Source organism: Orbicella faveolata, unplaced genomic scaffold (genome assembly GCF_042242905.1).
Source record: "Orbicella faveolata isolate gen_17 unplaced genomic scaffold, um_ofav_v1 contig_27, whole genome shotgun sequence".
Classification (NCBI taxonomy): Eukaryota; Metazoa; Cnidaria; class Anthozoa; order Scleractinia; family Merulinidae; genus Orbicella; species Orbicella faveolata.
The window spans coordinates 2,835,839-2,855,361 of record NW_028301555.1 but is presented as its reverse complement, the minus strand read 5'-3'; the positions used below and the strand labels follow the sequence as shown (position 1 = coordinate 2,855,361).

Here is a 19,523-nt window from a genome sequence, read left to right as displayed (position 1 = left end):
ATGGAGGCTTTGAACATAGACAATACTGACAACTGCTCAAGACGGCAAGTGCAAGCTAATGTTCTCATTGGCCACATGTACAACTGAATGACAATACACTTGCGGTTGTCAATGGACCTTTTTGGCGATACAGCGGCCGTTTTGAATTCTATTGTTTCAAATAGCTACATGTATTATAATTATGGGTGGCTCAGGGGTGCAAATTAGTATTTATTTGCTCCCAATCATTCCATAATTATTATGGCTATTTAAAACAATAGAATTCAAAATGGTCCATTTAGACACCTGGCTCTATGCTGTGTATAGGGCAGAAAATTGTCTTTTTTATGTTTTTGTTTCATAATTAAGTTACTTGAAATTGTTGAGGTTAGGTTTTGGCAGACTTTTATCCCTGTTATTAACATTTCTGCCCTTGTTTTGTCAGCAGTAGTTAATGTTTTGACTCTTCACTTTCTATAAAATAGGGAATCTCAATCTACGAGTTGAGTGTACCTTGCAGTGGAAATACAACTTGCAGTAAAACTACATGTCAAACTTGCTGTCATGTTAAACTGTGCTTGCTTAGCTGCTTACCTTAATTTAGAACTCGTGTTACTTACATGTACTCTTAATTTGACAGAGAGAATGTTATCCATGCTGACTTAAAACCAGAGAACATTCATTTGGAAGAAGGTATTCTAAAATAACCTTAACTTCAGAGTTTTCAATATAATTATTACTTTGTAAGTAGTTTATTAAACATTAAGAAATAATGTTACATTTACACACCCTTTTGTTGAGGATATTGAGGCAAAGTTGTACCTGCACACTCTGAGACTGGAGGAATGCATTTCATGCCTTCAGGCTGAAGACATTGATCTCACACCTACTCATGCCTACCAACCAACTTCCTGTGCCTTAAAGCTGTGAATCTTGAGCCATAAAAGCCTTCACTGACACAGTTTTATCTTTGTCTGTTTCCGGCGAGGAAATCAAGATAAAAATCGTGGACTTTGGGAATGCAATACATTGGGTTCATAGAGAGGTACAGCAAACTATATTATCGTCCACAATTATTACTATTACCATAAAGTTCTGGGCTGGGTTGTTTGAAAGGTGGATGAGGCTACCCACCAAATAAATCCCTATCCAGTGGATAACACGGTTTGTTTTGTTAACATTTATCCCCGAAGGACAACTGATTTATCCAGTGGATAGGTGTTATCCAGCCTTTGAACAACCGGGGCCAGTAAGTAAACACATGATTCCCAAAGTACCAACTTTCCCAAATTTAAGTGATAGCAACCTTAAGCATATCACTACTATAGAGCAGCGCATCATTTGCTTATAAATAATCTGTTCCGATGCACACTATGTTAATTTAACCTGCAATCAAGTACAGTTCTGAGAGAAAAAAACTTACTACCTGATTGTAGGTTATTAAGTGAGTGCAGTCTTATTATTTATCATATTTACTGAGCAGGATACTAATAATTATGTAATACTTATTAACACATAATTTGATGTTTTTAAGTCGTGACTGTATGATTTCAATATTTTTAAATAAGTTTTTAATTTCTATATGTATTTCCTGATTTTCAGGTTTCCTTGTATTATGATGAGTTTGAACTGCAAACATTACTTTACCGAGCTCCAGAGGTGATCAACTGACTTACTGCTTATGTGAAAAACATACTTGAACATTGTGAAATTTATATAAGTTGTACACATATTACATGTAGGTGACAGTCTGGGAAATCTTCATTTTAAGATGTAATTTGACATAATTTTTTTTTTTTTAAATATTGCCTCAGATTTTTTGAACAAATTCTGCTATTGAAGGGATATGAGGAAACAGAGGAGAGCATTCTGATACTACACGTCTGGTAACTTAAGGTTTGACTCTTTACAGGTGATGTTTGGTATTCCATTTGGCCCAGAAATCGACATCTGGTCTTTGGGGTGTATCCTAGCAGAGGTACGTCTCAATTATCTTCCAACATGTGTAGTAAATCTGCTGTAAATCAATGTTAGTGTACCAGACTTGACTTGGAATTGCTTAGACTCGACATCATTCTTTCTGAATTGCTTATGTACCAACAGTTTCTTAAAATTTGAAATTTGAGAATGGGTTTCATTTTGGATGTTTTATTTCTTTCATTGTAGTATAATAATACGTGCAATATTAACGTCTATTACAAATGTATATGTCTAGCGCTGTGAGCAGGCAAGATGAACCGATAAGGAAGTGGTGTGAAATATTATATGTATATCCAGTCACAGGGTGCAGGAGAAGAAACCAAAAGAGTTTATTGTGGATTATTTTTGGTACTCAAATAAAACCCACTCTAAATTGTTAATACTAAAAAAAGCAAGCAAATTGTCCTCACAAGGATCCTTTCCTGACAAAGTCATTGTACATGTACTTTAATATGCCGGCCCACAGTTTATATACTGTATACTTACGTGCCAATGTTCGTACTCTTGGGTCCATGTAAGTCCTAATATAGCTTGCGAACAGGCTCTAGTGTTATCTGGCTTTTTACTTTGGCATGCCAGCGAGTTTACGAATGATATGAGTTGCTGAATGAACAGCAAAGTAGGGGTTTGGGGGCTTACAAACTAGACACGAGCTTAGTGTATAGTTTAGCCTACAGCCTCGTCCTAATACTGACCTAATCTGGATCTTGCTTTTCAGTTGTACATTGGGAAACCTTTATTTCTTGGAAGAAATAAAAATGAAATCTTGCAAGAGGTATGTGGCAGTTATGACAAGCACTTCCAAGAAAGCTTGCCTGAAGGCTATCAATTGGTGTTGCTAATTTAAAACGCCAGTGATGTGAAATAAGATTCTTAGAAGTCAATTAACATAGGGAAAGGTTTATGTTCAAGCCTAGTGGCCCATGAGGCCAGCCCTTCTCACTCGTTTAAGCTGCATGAAGAGACGAGTCCTGAATATTTCAACTTCTCCCAGAATGGGATGGTGCAGTAGTCCCATTGCAGTACTTGAAGAGAAGCTTTATTTTGCTCAAGGCCTCAAACGAGATATCCTAGCAGGGTCTCGTCCCAAAATACATGGTAGGCTCCTGCACCTCCCATGCAATAAACATGGGACAACAACAAAACAAAAATTGCTGATTGACAGTAGTTTCACATCATTAAGTCCTGCTATGGCTGATGTTAATGTTTCTCTAATATGGTTTGACTTGATTATTGAGAAATCCAACCAGACTTTTCATGGAACCTTTTGATTTTGTTTCCATTTACCTTCATGCTGCTCATTTTCTACAAAAAATCTTTTTGGTCTCGTTTTTGGCAGGTGACCTCAGTCTTTGATCCCATACCTAGGAATCCATTCCAGACTGGCAAGTTTTTCCAAGAATTGTCAGAGTTTGTTGGCCACAATCCAGGTATGTTTAAGGTAGAACAGTTAAGGTTAAGGCTAGGTTAAATCGGTTTAAAAGCCAAGGTGGCCTGCCGCCTGCCAAGCCAGGGTTTGACTCCAGTTGCTATTGCATGAAGTGACCAGGAACTTTATTCTAAGTCACTTTATGCAATAGAAATTGGAGTCAAACGCTGGCCTGGCAGGCGACTTGAGTACCTCTCCTCTAAATTGCATGTTACTCCATGGCAGATTAGTCTCTCCACAACCTTTTTTTTTTTCTTTTATGAAAAGCGAGCCACCAAATTTCTTTCCTTTGTGAAAAGCGAGCGCGCAACACAGTAAGTGTGACTGTGGATTTTGTTTTGTTCACGCCCTTGATAATCAGAAGAAAATGGAAAGTCTTGTGCGCAGGCTGCCGCAATTTAACCCGACGGCGTTTTTGTGAGGTTTCCCTGACAACTTTGACAGCACCTATATTTGATACAACTGAGTGGAGAGAGATACTGTGAGTGCAAAAACATGACACCATGATCCATGGCTAGTCCACGAACCTGGACAGCTGAATCTGGACTACAACACGGTAACCACCAGGACAGCTGTCTATCTTTAAAGAAATACCCAAAGTTGTAGGTTTTGTGCTCAATCTGGAGAGTGTGTACTAAAACAATTAGACTACTTGCTCTCGTTCTCTATGAGAGAGAGTCAGCTTTCCCACGCCTCGCTGACTATTCGCTCATAGAAATCTGGAGCTCATACAAAGTAATCTAATTGTTAAGTCGAAATACGATTTTTCACCAATCAGCACGCATATGTTCTTTGAGCTAAGATATGAGCCAACATTTTAAGTTGTGAATTTGTCCCAAACTTGTTAAGTACATGTTTATCACAAATGGCACAGGTTACGAACTTGACCTGAAATTTTTCAATTTTGTCCTTCTAAATCAGTCTTGATACCTGAAACCTTCACCATCCTTGTTACCTGATTCATTGTTTGTCATTACTTTTAGAAGTTCGTCAGCTCGTCATTGTGACTAACCTGATGAAGAAACTTCGCAACTCAAGGAATTACGCCTTTGCAAGTTTACTGGTCGGATTGCTGCAGTACAAGCCAGGTAAGTTTATTGATATTAGCAAACATGCGCTATGCTCTGCAAAGACTGAAATGAAAGTCTTAGTCCGTGAAGATTAGAACTTTTCAAATGTTCTTCCTACTGATTGAAGTGACATAAAAATCACTGCAAAGACTGTCTTCCACACGCAACTGCTTTGCACCTCTTGACTGGTGTCGTAAAGGGCAAGAGGTGAGGGAGACTGAGAGTAACTCGAGTGCACCGAGAGAATTATGGAAAGGAAGAAGAGGAGAGGAAGATCTGCCTTTGCTCTCTCCGCCATCTTGAAAACAGGACCTTTCAGTGGTGTCCTATTTTCCCTCCTTCCCATAAACCCTCGCGCTTTGATAGAACTCTAAAGGAATGACTGGGTAAGAGTCAGCTTCAACCAGAATCACATGAAGTTGTTTTCTTCAGTATTTACAATTCGTTGATTTTGTATTGCAGGTAAACGACTTACACCTTGTCAAGCTGCTATGCATCTATTCTTGGCTCCTAAGTTTCCAAGTGCTTATCTGTTGCCATGGCAAGGAGACAAAATCTCAGGTAAAATTACTATATGTATTTTTTTTTAGGTTTCATTGCAAGAAGACAATAAAGGGAAAATATGGGTAAAGAGTTATATTAGCCACTGTAGCGAGTTTGCAAAGCTAATGTTTCGAAATCAATGTTTTCAATCTTTGATGCACTACAGTAAAAACCCCCACCTAAGAACCTAGTGGTTAAGAACCTGCTGGCAGAAATTTACTATTTCAATACCCAAAAATATAAGAAACTGTTTACCCAAATGATAGACAGTTAAACCAAGGAGTGCTACTTTGAGATTGCAAATGTATATTACAAGAAAATACATTATTCATTTGCGAATAAATACCGTAAATTTAAGGACAAAACCAAAGTTGACGTATCTTTCTGATAATCAACACTTGTATCTCCTTCAAAGAAATTAAGAACCTAATTAAAATTACTAAAAGAACCTACTTAGCCTAAATTGCTAATAACTACCCCAAAATACGTACAAGAACCTATTTTGTCAGACTTCAAAAAATACAGGTTCTTGCATGTGGGTTTCTACTGTAATTAAAAATGAAACACCCAAGCGGGGAAAGCACAACTGGCTTTTTAAAGAGTAACTGTTTTACAAATTTCCATTGTTGAACTCATCTAATTTGTGAACACGGTAAAGTGAAACAAAACATTTTGAAGAGACTGGAGAAATGATCGTTCCTTTTATGGGCATTTTAAATTCAACTGCTTAATGTTTAAGCAAACTCTTTTGTTTTAGATGCAGCTGGCGCCGGCTACACAGATATCTTGCTCACTACTGCCCAATATGTCTCCAAGCCTCGTGTAGACGAGGAGATAGAAAGACAACAGTTTTCTGGAGCTGAACTATTGAAGAGGGGAACAACCGTGCTTTACAGTAGTCGGAAAATTTCATCTCCTTTGCTAGCAAAGAAAACAAAGGAGAATGGCTTGGAGAACGTCTCCCAAGCAACAAGTGTGAATTCTGCAAGTATGCGGATAGACAATTCCAGATATGCAATGGAAGGACCCCATACAACGAACATATCTACCCTAACTTACGCTCTGAATGAAAGATCTGTTACTCATAAAGACAGGATATGTGTCGGTAATGTAGAGAAGGAGGAAAGAGAACCCTCTGTCATCGTCGGGCCTGCTTCCCCAACTCACACAAATTCTGTACGTGAAAATTCAAACAATAATTCGCTAAAATTAGAAAGCAAAGATCCGCCAGATCTGGTGTAGGTTACACAAAAGTACATCGATTTCTTGCTGCAACGAGGTTGAGCGATCTTTAGTGAAATCAAAGAGCTGCCTTCCTGATAACTCCAAACGGGATGGGGATGTGATTAAGGGGAAGTGTGTTGAGCACAGTGTGAGAAGTCATGTTACGCCAGAAAAACTCAATGGAATTCCCTCGCGGTGGAAAAGCAACATCTTATATACAAAGAGAGCAGAGAATGATGATGGATTTACTCACACTGCGACTTCTACGACAACGGGATTCGATTTAGACAATCGTTCATCCGGTGATGAGACAAATTCTTCATCGAGGACTCGTGTCTATCACAGAAAAACAAACTCCAGAAAACAACAAAGCGATTTGCCTCCAGAAAAGAAAATACGTAAATTTTGCCATGATACTGCTGGCCAGAGTGAAGAAAAGGCAAGTAAATTTGGACACCAGGAACATCGTTGTCAGTTGGTGAATACCCCTGTTGTGGATAAAGATCTCAGCTCGCGAAGGAAAGAGAAAAAGGTTAGTGTGACCCAACACCCATAAATTTCTTTAAACACGTCCATAAAGAATTAAGACCGAGTTTACCAGAGGACCAGGCAGGGGTGATACATCCCATCTCTCCTTTTTCGATGGAACTTTGCCAGATTGAAGGTACTACCCAACAACTCTAAAAGACAAAGTGGGCCGGCTTTGGGATTTTTCCCTTAGGAGCTAGCCCCCCCCCCCCCCCCCCTGTTTTTTTGCCCAAAATTCCAAAAATGTCACTAAAATAAGCATCAAATTTAGACACTGCTCCTGCTTACAGAATGCATTGAACTTTATTAATATTTTACAAAAATATAGATTGGACCTATCTAAGTTCACACCAGGAGTTTCAAGTCATTTGAAGTTACAGGTGCCAATCAAGGATTGTCATTTCCTACCCATGTCACGCAACATTTAGCTATAAGGCAAATTAGCTCAAATTCGGACTCAAATATTGCTTAAATCCAACTTTCTAAATCAAAACTAATTTTACCACAGTTTAGAGTCACCCTTGGCCTAATGAAATCAAGAATAAAATTGTTGGCATCTGTTATTTTTTGGTAACAAAAGCTGTTTAAACAATGTGACACAAGACTAGTTTTAACGAAGAGACAAGGGCGAAATCTAAAATATTAGACATTATAGAATCAGTTTGTCAAAGTTATTTCTATGTTAGTGTCATGAACAAAGTCTTTGAATATTATTTAGGGCCGTGGAAACTCAATGAATGCAAAACTCTTTTCAATATTGCTTAACCCTCAGACGTATAAGGCAGGGGGTGAATGCCATCCCCCAATAAGGTTTTTTCAAAATTTTGAAAAGATGATTTACTCTAAGGGGCTGAAACTTTCAGTAGCTGTTCATTCATCCGTCACGAATATTTTGATATGTCAATTGTGTGGCCATCATTTTTGACGTTTCCATGGCAACCATTAGTTTCATGTGGGTTTGGCCAAAAATCAACTTTTTTGGACATAATTCTGTAGTTTTTTTTCCAGTTTTCTTCATCAAATTCCAGAAATTCACCAATTTTTACATGTAATAAGCATTCTGGCTTGATTTTGTACTAATTTCCGTCATTTTTTGACTTTTTAAGAAAAAAGTAAAATCCAAGATGGCAGATCCAAGATGGTGGTCAAATGACATCATTTGGCAACCAACATATATGGTATCATTTTGTAGACCAAGCTCAGGGCTATCTAGTCAATGTAAATTTATTTCGCTGGCCCTAAACAGAGAGAAAGCTCAAAGGGGTTCCATCCACTTCCCCCTTGTACCACGGTGGGATTACGAGTTAGCTTGTACGTCCGCGGGTTAAAATAACAGTGCAAAACACCTTAATTCTATTCGTAAAATCTAAATATGGGAATGAATGGCCATGATATTAAAATTCTAAAACATTGATATAAAAATGAAAATTGTGGATATAACTTCAAAAGCGTGGGAACAAGAACCAAAACAAGATTGTGCACTGCCATGGACCTTCCAACACAAATCTTGGCATCTTTGTTTGCTCCTTTGATGTTTGCCGGGCTTCATAACCATTCCCCTCAATTAACTATGGCCTAGGACCTCGCAATCTATTGAAGAAGAGTCCCAAGTTGTCAAAGATACGAGAGTGTATTCCTCCTACCCTGAGGAGGGATTCACAAAAACATACCAGTATTTTGCAGTCTGCAGAAACACATGGATCAGCGGGTAAACACCTATTGAGGTTAGAGAAAGAAACGGCTTAGACAGCGTCAAAATAAAATGGGTTGAAATCCCAAATGTCCTTCAGTGATCATGATCCACATGAGAAATCTCAAAGGGATGGGTCTGAGGAACCCGCTTTTCTGAGATAGTGAAAAGAACATTCCTGGAATGTGAGGAGACAGGACGAAAATGTAGTGGATGAGTGCAGTAAGATGAGGCTCTGCAAGACAGCAGTGGCAGGAAAATGTCCAGCAAAGAAGAGTAGCTTGCTGCAGAACAAATAGCCCAGTACTTCTGCAGGTTGTCTCTGATGTACAGAAGTGGCCAACTTACCATACACTAGGCTGATCTGAGTCCTTCTCAAGATTAAGCAGAAGAGATCTTGACCAGGCTTGCAGTAGGAAAACAGTACTACCTCCCAGCTACTTTACCATCCACCATGTAGAATATGCAACACAGTCTTGTGACCAGAAAAAACAAATTACTTATTTCACAGCGCTATGGAGCTACGAATGTACACAGGTTACTGAGCAGAAAAGAAAACGATAGCCAAGAGCCACTCAAACTTCTTGAGTGCCTAGAAAAATTCAAAAAGTTCAACCAGGGCCAAACCTTGCTAAACATAAGGCACTGGTGTCATGTATGTTGTCATGTGTGCTCGCTTGGACCCTAGGTTTTTCAGATAATTTCAGCTACTAGATCTTCTCAAGGCTCAAGTTTTTCTCAGAATTACAATTTTTTTCACACATCTTCTTACCCACAGATATGCGATTATTTATCATATTTTGTGCTAACATCTTTGAGGCATAAAATTTATCTGTGGTTGATTCAATATAGGAACTTTCAGAAGAAAAACGCTACCTGAAGCTCAGTCTTACAGTTCAAGTATTATGTACGTGTTTACCAAGATTTACTTCCGTGCCTGATGCAGCAAAATCAATATCTCAAGGGTTTTTTGAACTCGGAATGGGGGCAAACAATAGTTTCAGCAAAGAATACTTCTCAGGATTGATGAGTTTGTATGCCGAATGTAAAGTAAGAGTTGACAATAATCAATTGCAAGATCAAGTGTTATGACTTGTAATGATTGAGCAGGGTGTCAAGAGTAATCTGAAAAGCAAGATAGGCCGAGAAAAACTCTCATCTAACTAGTCAATGTTTTAGAATTTAAAAATAACGGCCGTTTATTCCCATATTTAGATTGTATGAATAGAATTTAGGTGTTTTGCACTGTTATTTAACCCGCGTACGTACAAGCTAACTCTTAGCCCCACCGTGGTATAAGGGGAAAGTGAATGGAATCCCCTTGGGTTTTCGTTGTGTTAAAGCACAGCGAAACAAATTTGCATCGATTAGATAGCCCTGAACTTGGTTTACAAAATGATACCATAATCATTGGTTGTGACGTCATATGATGTCAAATGACATCATTTGACCCGCCACCTTGGATCCACCAGCTTGGATTTTACTTTTTTCTTAAAAAGTCAAAAAAGAACAGAAATTAAGAGCCAACGCCTGGAAAAATCAAGCAAAAGTGAAATTTCGTGGCCAGAGCCGAAAATTTTTTCGCTGATATTTTTCCCATCAGTAGCTACTGGTAAGTAACTAAACGTGATGTAGTTTGTTTCCAGAAAGGCCGCGTCAAATTGGAGGAAATCGATAAAATCTATTTTTGCTGTAGGCAACTTCAAAACAGCCAAAATTTAAGACGAAATGGGCCGTTCTCAAAACTTCGCTTGCATGCAAAAGGGAAGAAAGGGAGCTCAAATATTTTCTGATACATTAATTCATAGAGTGTTTTACTTCTAGTTTGGTGGTAGATATTCAACTTAGCAGTAATCTGGACGGCAAACAATAATATTTTAGAACTGCTTTATTCTTAACCGACAAAATTTTACATTTTAGCTGACAAAATTTTACGCATGTGCTACACCTTGGTTTACTCTGAGACTCAAGCCATAAGGTCTTTAAGCATTGTACTAAGACATATGTAAAAACTGACTAGGGTAATTCAATTTGTGCTTCACACGAACTCTCTAAAGTTGAACAAAATTTGTTTGAAATATGAGACCTTGGCGGTTTGTTGGTGTTTACAATTACGACGGCTTGCTGCTACTGTTGAAAACTTGACTCGCAAGAACTTGTTTTTAGATTTCTGTTTACAAAATTACCTTAATGTCTTACCCTTTTCTGGCTGACTTTAAATTTGCCCCAGGCAAGTTGCTTCCTGGTTATCCGTGTCAGTTCTTCTTCCCAATGCTCAACGAACTCGAGGCAGCGAACCTTCTAACTTCAGCCGTGGACTTGAATCGAGCATTTTATCGGAAATATTAGATTCGATCAATCCTTTTTTCCGTCCAAATTTTACATCTTGTACACTTTCAAAGTTTAAGCTTTCAAAAAGCCCAAAATATATTTCAGCTAAACTTTCCATTACCCAATAGTCTCCTTCGCAGCCGTTATTAGGGTCGTCACGCAACGCTCCTCCCCACTTTTTTAGTGGGGAGGAGCGTTGCGTGACAACCCTAATAACGGCTGCGAAGGAGACTAATTACCCAAGGGCACATTTGTCTTTGATTGCTGTAGCATTGCGTGACAGAACAAAATTATTCCCACTGGGAGGATGTAGAGAAACAATGACGCGAAAAAGGACCTGTTTGCGTTGTTTTAGATTTCACTTTAAGTAGACATTTTGTAATTCTCTAACATCCATTTCTTACTAATTCGACTGTTCATCAAGTCGCAAATGATTGTTTTTTTTTTTAATACAGTGTTCTAGTCTGCAACTCCACATATGTTCACAATACCATTTTGCTTGAATCAATAAAGAGAACAAAACTGGGGGAAACTTTATACAAAATTTAAAACAAACAATCGTAAACAATCTCTTGTGTTGAGTTTTCTATGAGACTTTTGGTGTCAGGCGCTGTACTCTTTACTATAATCATGCCGATGTTTATTACTTAAACTTCATATATAGGCAAGTCTTTCAATCCGGCAAATGTTCTGACATATCACAGATGTCCTTAGGCTTGATTTCCGCCGCTTTCTCGAGTCTGGTCTACATTCCTCCTTTCCCGAACAGCGGCTGGTAATCGAGCCTAAGATGTCCTGCATTTAGGGCATACGGCTACGATCAAAATAATTAAAGCACAGTTTTTATTATAATTGTGAATACCCAATTAAAATTAGCCTGTTTCTGGTGACTCATCTGGTTAATTAGGAAACAGCCAGTGCAAAGGTACTCGACAGAAAAAAAAAGCGTACGAGAAAATGAATAGGGAAGAGTACAGCGCGCGAATGCTCCATGCCCCAAGCCCCTCCCTCTTGCGTCTCTCAATCTCATCGTCTTCTGCATCCCAAAGGCTTGTAACAGCCTTAACTGAAACAGATCTAGACAAACCTACAAACAAACAAACAATCACCATTTCTGAGATTTTTCTAAGGTTAAAACCTCGTATTAATTACGTTTTATTTGAATCACGACATTGCAACTCATGGCGTTGCAGCTCCAATAAACAAAAATTAGAACTCGGACTAAAAATTCATTTTACTGGCACTTTCGTCAAGAATAACAGCAACATTGATACTTATATTTTAAAGAGTACAAACCTGAGCCAACAGCAAGAAAAACTCCAGTTTCCTGTAACACTGCGTAGGAGTCCGCTTTGCTTAAACCTCTATCTACTTTTGGCCTTTAGCTGATATCCCTGGTATGATCAGGTAGTATTGAAAGCACTTTACACTTGTCCGGAACTCGGCGTGTCCATCCAATACCTAGCGATGCTCTATTTGCTGGACATACTGTCATCTGGTCAATATTTCGGGGAAAGAAGAAGATGGATGCTCTCGCTAGAATCAACTTAACTTCATTATCTATGCCGTGAAACGCAAACATCACCTTGTGGCTGGTTACATCCCGCTGACAGCTAAGTAATGGAATACATTCCTTTGCTCTGTTCCTGTCTCTTCTATCGTGGCCACATTGGCCTCCCACAATCGAAAGAAATGAGCAACTATTTTCCATAGTTCCTAGATAACTTGAACCAGTTTCCGTGTTTTCTGTTCTTTAAGTTTATAGACATAGGTGTCAAAAACTGACTGTTTTAAAATTAAATTAAGTACCAGCCAGACTATCTTTTTCAAAGTATTTAATCGTAATGATACAAATAGATATAATGGTCGAAAAGTCTAAGAGGTTTTCAACAATTTTGTTTTTGTTTTTTTGTTTTTTTGTTTTTTTCTGCTCTTTTAATATTAACAATCCCTTTTCTCAGTCACCCGGAGCGGACAGATGGATTTTGTTCTTTGTCTTGCAACACCGCGCCTTATCGGTTTATCTCCTCAATTTGTAACTCTGTTGTATTTTAGAGGGTGGCAACATCAGTCAGATTCATTTAAGAAGCCAACAAAACTTTGCTCAATTTAATGTTTGTATTGATGAGATACATACTTAAGAAATATGTTAAATTTCGGCTAAGAAAATGTTATCGTTCCGATTCAGAAATAACAACACGTTTATGTTAATTATTCAGATGTCTCATATTTCAACCAAATTTTGTTCAACTTTGGGGAGTTCGTGTGAAGCACACATTGAATTACCCTAGTCAGTTTTTACATATGTCTTAGTACAATGCTTAAAGACCTTATGGCTTGAGTCTCAGAGTAAACCAAGGTGTAGCACATGCGTAAAATTTTAATCGCGACTGTCAGCTAAAATGTAAAATTTTGTCGGTTAAGAATAAAGCAGCTCTAAAATATTATTGTTTGCCGTCCAGATTACTGCTAAGTTGAATATCTACCACCAAACTAGAAGTAAAACACTCTATGAATTAATGTATCGGAAAATATTTGAGCTCGCTTTCTTCCCTTTTGCATTCAAGTGAAGTTTTGAGAACGGCCCATTTCGTCTTAAATTTTGGCTGTTTTGAAGTTGCCGACAGCAAAAATAGATTTTATCGATTTCCTCCAATTTGAAGCGGCCTTTCTGGAAACAAACTACATCACGTTCAGTTACTTACCAATAGCTATCGGTAAGCAAAATATAAGCGGAAAAAAAATTTCCACTCTGGCCGTTGGTTGCTTAAATTTTATAGGCATTTGCTCTTAATACAAAATCAAGCCAGAATGAAATATACAGATTGGTGAATTTCTGGTATTTGATGAAGAAAACTGGAAAAAAATACAGAATTATGTCCAAAAAAGTTGATTTTTGGCCAGACCCACATGAAACTAGCGGTTGCCAAGGAAACATTAAAAATGATGGACACACAATTGACGTATCGAAATATCTGCGAAGCATAAATGAACAGCTGAAGAAGCTAGTCATAAAAGGGGATAAGTGACGATTTTGGTTGCTTTTCTTTTTTCTTGCTCCAAATTAGCTGAATTTTTGCATGTGGTCTTCAATGTAATAGAAAAACGTGTTCCTGTATTTTTGCCGCTGGTTTTTGCTTCGCTTTATAAAGACGCCGCTAGGAAAACCGAGTGGTTTTTTGCATACGCAATATCCTGAAAACGAAGCAAGGTTTAGCGCAAAAACTACGGGACATTGCTAAACATACCTAAACAAAACTCTATGCGAAATTTGGAGCGTTTTCGACAAAGTTCACTTGTGATTAAAATACCTAACGCCCTTTTCCCGCCGAGGCTGCAAATAAACGAAGCCGAGCCTTTGTTATGATAAACAGAGCCGATCCTTTGTTATAATAACCAAGCCAAGCCTTTGTTATAAGTCGAAGTCTCGCCTCGGTTTATCATAACAAAGGATCGGCCCGCCGCGACCGCAGGGACTTTGATCTCACCTAGAAAGCAGCAAAATGTCAATTTCACGCAACGTATAAGCTCAAAAATGTTGATTTTAGGTCAAAAAAGGTTTACATGTTGATTTCACGTTAACGCGCGACGGCAAGGATGTTGGTTTCACTTAGAAACCAGCAAAATGTCAATTTCACGCAGCGCATAAGCTCAATGATGTTGATTTCAGGTCTAAATAGGTTAAAATGTTGATTTCACGTTAACGCGTGACGGCAAGGAGGTTGATTTCTCTTAGAAACCAGCAAAATGTCAATTTTACGCAGCGCATAAGCTCAATGATGTTGATTTCAGGTCTAAGTAGGTTAAAATGTTGATTTCACGTTAACGGGTGACGGCAGGAGGTTGATTTCTCTTAGAAACCAGCAAAATGTCAATTTTACGCAGCGCATAAGCTCAATGATGTTGATTTCAGGTCTAAATAGGTTAAAATGTTGATTTCACGTTAAAGCGTGTCGGCAAGGATGTTGGTTTCACTTAGAGACCAGCAAAATGTCAATTTCACGCAGCGCATAAGCTCAATGATGTTGATTTCAGGTCTAAATAGGTTAAAATGTTGATTTCGCGTTAACGCGTGACGGCAAGGAGGTTGATTTCTCTTAGAAACCAGCAAAATGTCAATTTTACGCAGCGCATAAGCTCGATGATGTTGATTTCAGGTCTAAATAGGTTAAAATGTTAATTTGACGTTAACGCGTGACGGCAAGGATGTTGGTTTCACTTAGAAAACAGCAAAATGGTAGGAGCCCATGATGGGCTCCTGAAAATGCTAATTTCACGCAACGTATAAGCTCAAAAATGCTGATTTCAGGTCAAAAAAAGGTGTAAATAAAAATAAAATGAAAGAAATAAACATTTCAATAAACACTTTTTCAAATACGGCAACGTCTTCAATGGCTAAAAAATCACGAGATAAAACATAGTTTTCGACAAACGCGATCGTAGCTTGATGTCACGCACCGCCATAACTTCCAAGTTCAAAATGCGCTGGTACCTCTTATGCCTGATGAGGATAACAACTTTAGCGGCTGTTTAGTTTTGGATTTAAGAATTTGATGACTCCACGTGAAAACGCTCTATAAATAGGGCTGACAGATTAACAGATTAACCCTTCTGCGCAACGTACGGGTCTCCATACATCTGCATGTCCCCTGATCCCAGAAGCTCAAAACACTACAAATCATGCCGATTTGAAATAAAATCAACGCAAACTGGATCACATCTGTTACAACAGGAGCCATAATCGGGGACGGAGACCGTAAGTCTCGGGATTCGCGCGCACCTATGATATGGGACAATTTTTCTATTTTTAGAACAAATTGCGCCATCCTGACGTCATATATCCGCGCGGATTCACGCACGTGTCGGGGGTTCTCGCGTGGATGTTGTCACGTTGTGTGATCAAATGGTGAGAGTTGAGAGATTCTTTTGCGTATTTTTCACAGCGATGGTAGGGAATAAGGCAGGGAATACGAACCAGGGCGCTGATATGTAGTTTTATGCTCTGAGCTAACGGAAAAGGTGGGTTTTTCAGGGTCGAAAACAAGACTTCAATCTCGCGCTGGGAATGAATACTAAGATCTGCTCACGCTAGTTGTAAGCTTACGCGTATGTTTTTGCGTTTGTTCTGACTTAAGAATATAGCAAGAAAACTCTACACTCTGGTATCGAGTTAATTTGTGAGTTTCTCAGACAATGGTTCATCATAACCAAAACCTGTTTTGACGGTTTCTTATTGTTTCTGCTTGTTTGGTGAGTGTGCAAAAGTTTTTGAAAGGAAAGTCTGACGCGTACAATTAGCTCATTTGCATAGTGCAGCTCGTGCACTCTCAAGTCCGAGTCGGTGTTTGAATTGTCAACAAATCTTGACAAAGATTTCTTTCGTTATCTTTTGTGCTGAGATGCTGTAACAAATTTCACGAACGCAAAAAAGGTTACTAACATCATGTGTGTTTCTTCAACATAAGCATAGTGAAGTTTTACACTGCGAAAATGAAAATAGGCAAGGAGTTTCGATAGCTCGATCAACAAACTCGAAATCGTTATTCCAAGTTGACTAAAGAAAGCGTCATCGTGACTTTGCTGATTATTTCTGCTTTATTCACATATTTCCAGCTTAGCTTTTAATATGTTCTCAAACATTTATCAATCTTAAACATATTTAAAAACTATAGAGTTATTGTTTGAGTTCGATGTACGCTTTCACACGAAAGAGCGGCGGAAGTACAATTTGTCATGTTTACTGACTGTACTGAAAACACGCATCGGCGGGCGCTCTCATTCATTGACAACAGAGAATTTACTGGATTTTTACACGAATAAAACTGAGCAGTATCTACGGACGTAAAGTTATTCGGCCTTGGATGAAACATCAAGCGTTGCTTAAAATTCAAGCGAAACTCCAACTAGCAATTATTTTGTTTTACTTTTCGGTCGCGATAGACTGACAAATTCCTCGCAAGTGTGTGGCAAGAGGAGCTAGGAAACTATGAAGCCCTGAAGCTCTGCTATATCTAAATATATCCAGCTAGTTTTTTGCTGTGTAATGGAAAGCTGTTAATCTTCAACATACGTGAAATTTAAAGTGGAGTAATGTACAGCTCATGTAAAAGAAGCATCCGTCGGAACACAACTTGGTCAGCGATATATATAAGCTTACAGCGGAACATACCTAAATTCGACACTGTCTTACTTCACTCAAACTGGAGCAGCTTACGACGAAAATACTTAAGCAAAATTCCAACAGACGTGAACACGTTGAGTTGTGGGCCAAAAACATGAAAATTTTCGGGAATTTCGGACGCCATTTCCTCCGCGCGACATCCGCAAAAATCCTCGCAGCATGTACGCGCGTGTGCCGCAGGCGATGGCGCAATTTGTTCTAAAAATAGAATTATTGTCCCATATCATGGGGACAACCCTAATACTACAAATGTCGCGCGCTTACGGTCTCCGTCCCCGATTATGGCTCCTGGTTACAATCGATCGCCACTTGCTGGCCATTATTATGTTTAAATCTAGTTACCAGTTCGAGAAACGTCCGCAGAACGTAATCGCAATGCATGCCGGGAAGGGTCTTTACACCTCGTGCGCGGGAAGACATGGCGGTCGATACAAGACAAATTTTATCACTGTAAAACCAGTTCTCGCTTTCCAAACTTTGACGCTAGCAACGCTTGGCAAATGGGCCACAACTCACCAGAGGGTATTTTTCTTGGGCAAGAACTGCTCTTGGACTTTGCTACCTGGCTCGATCTGACTTCGAACGCCGATAACACGATTACGGTATATCAGCTGCCTTCGAAGTTTCAGAACACATTTTGATTCTTTAAAACGTGCTGATGACTTACGGGTTTATCAAGGCTTTATGATGCCTCTCAACCACCAGGTAGGCACACAAGGTACTTTAAAACAATGCTTAAGATATTAGTTGACAGAGCTCTAATGCGGCACATCTCTTTTTTGTTTGATGGCATTTCGTTTGACGCTCGATCGATTCACGTGTTGTGTTCACGTCACAATAACCGGTGTAAACAATCCGTTCCCAGATTTCCGCTCTATATGCTGTGGGATTTGGTTTTGACTTCATACACTATAAACAGTCTGCCTGTTTGCTGTTCAACAAATAAACTCCTAAAGACATGGCTAGGAAAAGCCAAGTTTTTTGCCTACGTTTTAACTCGAAAACAAAGCAAAAACCAGCGACAAAAATACAGAACCACATTTTTCTATTACATTGAAGACCACATGCAAAACTTCAGCTAATTTGGAGCAAGAAAAAAGAAAAGCAACCAAAATCGTCACTTATCCCCTTTTATGACTAGCTTCTTCAGCTACTGAAAGTTTCAGCCCCTTAGAGTAAATCGTCTTTTCAAAATTTTGAAAAAACCTTATTGGGGGATGGCATTTACCATTCCTCCCCCCCCCCCCCTTGTACGTCCGAGGGTTAAGCGATATTGCAAAGAGTTCTGCATTCATCGAGCTTCCACTGCCCTAAATAATATTCAAAGACTTTGTTTATGACATAAACATAGAAATAACTTTGATAAACTGATTCTATAATATCTAATATTTTTAGATTTCGCCCTTGTCTCTTTGTTAAAACTAGCCTCTTGTCACATTGTTTTAACAGCTTTTGTTACCAAAAAATAACAGATGCCAACAATTTTATTCTTGATTTCATTAGGCCAAGGGTGACTCTAAACTGTGGTAAAATTAGTTTTGATTTAGAAAGTTGGATTTAAGCAATATTTCAGTCAGAATTTGAGCTAATTTGCCTTATAGCTAAATGTTGCGTGACATGGGTAGGAAATGACAATCCTTGATTGGCACCTGTAACTTCAAATGACTTGAAACTCCTGGTTTGTACTAAGATAGGTCCAATCTATATTTTTGTAAAATATCAATAAAGTTCAATGCATTCTGTAAGCAGGAGTGGTGTCTAAATTTGATGCTTATTTTAGTGACATTTTTGGGATTTTGGGCAAAAAACCAGTGGGGTGGTCTAGCTCCTAAGGAAAAAATCCCAAAGCCAGCCCACTTTGTCTTTTAGAGTTGTTGGGTAGTACCTTTAATCTGGCAAAGTTTCATCCAAAAAGGAGAGATGGCATGTATCACCCCTGCCTGGTCCTCTGGTAAACTTGGTCTTAATATTCAGAAGATGGCTATTTTGATAGCAGAGGCCCATTGTATTGTGATTTCACCGACAAAGAAATTAAAAGGAAACACTTTGTGATTGACATGTCCAGTTCTCCAATATCTGTTCAGACCTCCTATGGGACATTTGCTTGCTTGATTGATTGCTTATTTCATTGATTGACTAACCGACTGATTGATCAACTCGCCGAGTGATCAATCAATCAATCCATCCATCAATCTATCAATCAATCAATTAACTGGTTAATAAGAGGACTGCGCAGAAGGTGTAATCAAGAACCAATTCACGTCTCTGGTCCTCAAGCCGCCCTTAGCTCCACATTTTTGTCCTCATTGGACGCCGTGTACTGTGGTAATAGGCTGTGCAATTTCGATTCCTAAATGCACCGAAAAGCTTTTTTTGGTAAACCTTAGTTTGATTAATTTTGTTTTCTCTTGATTTCACTAACAACATTAGATGTGTCAGGGACCATTACAGCAGGACTCGGAAAGAGCTGGAGTCTCACGTGGGAAATGCCAAGATGATGTAAGAGTTTTTTCTTTACACTTCAAAGCTAGAAATACAGTGAAAACCCGCAGCTAAGTACCTAGTAAT

The 19,523-nt window shown here is 38.7% G+C and overlaps 1 protein-coding gene across 1 annotated transcript; it reads left to right on the top strand.

The window, feature by feature from the left end:
• On the top strand, positions 1-6,439 carry LOC149107149 (uncharacterized). Its single transcript, XM_089297114.1, has 10 exons — positions 1-77; positions 620-672; positions 918-1,024; positions 1,582-1,638; positions 1,892-1,957; positions 2,678-2,734; positions 3,299-3,389; positions 4,372-4,476; positions 4,921-5,019; positions 5,759-6,439. The coding sequence occupies exons 1-10, from the start codon at positions 1-3 to the stop codon at positions 6,241-6,243; spliced, it is 1,197 nt and encodes a 398-aa protein (XP_089153240.1). The 3' UTR covers positions 6,244-6,439.
• The last annotated feature ends 13,084 nt before the right edge of the window (positions 6,440-19,523 follow it).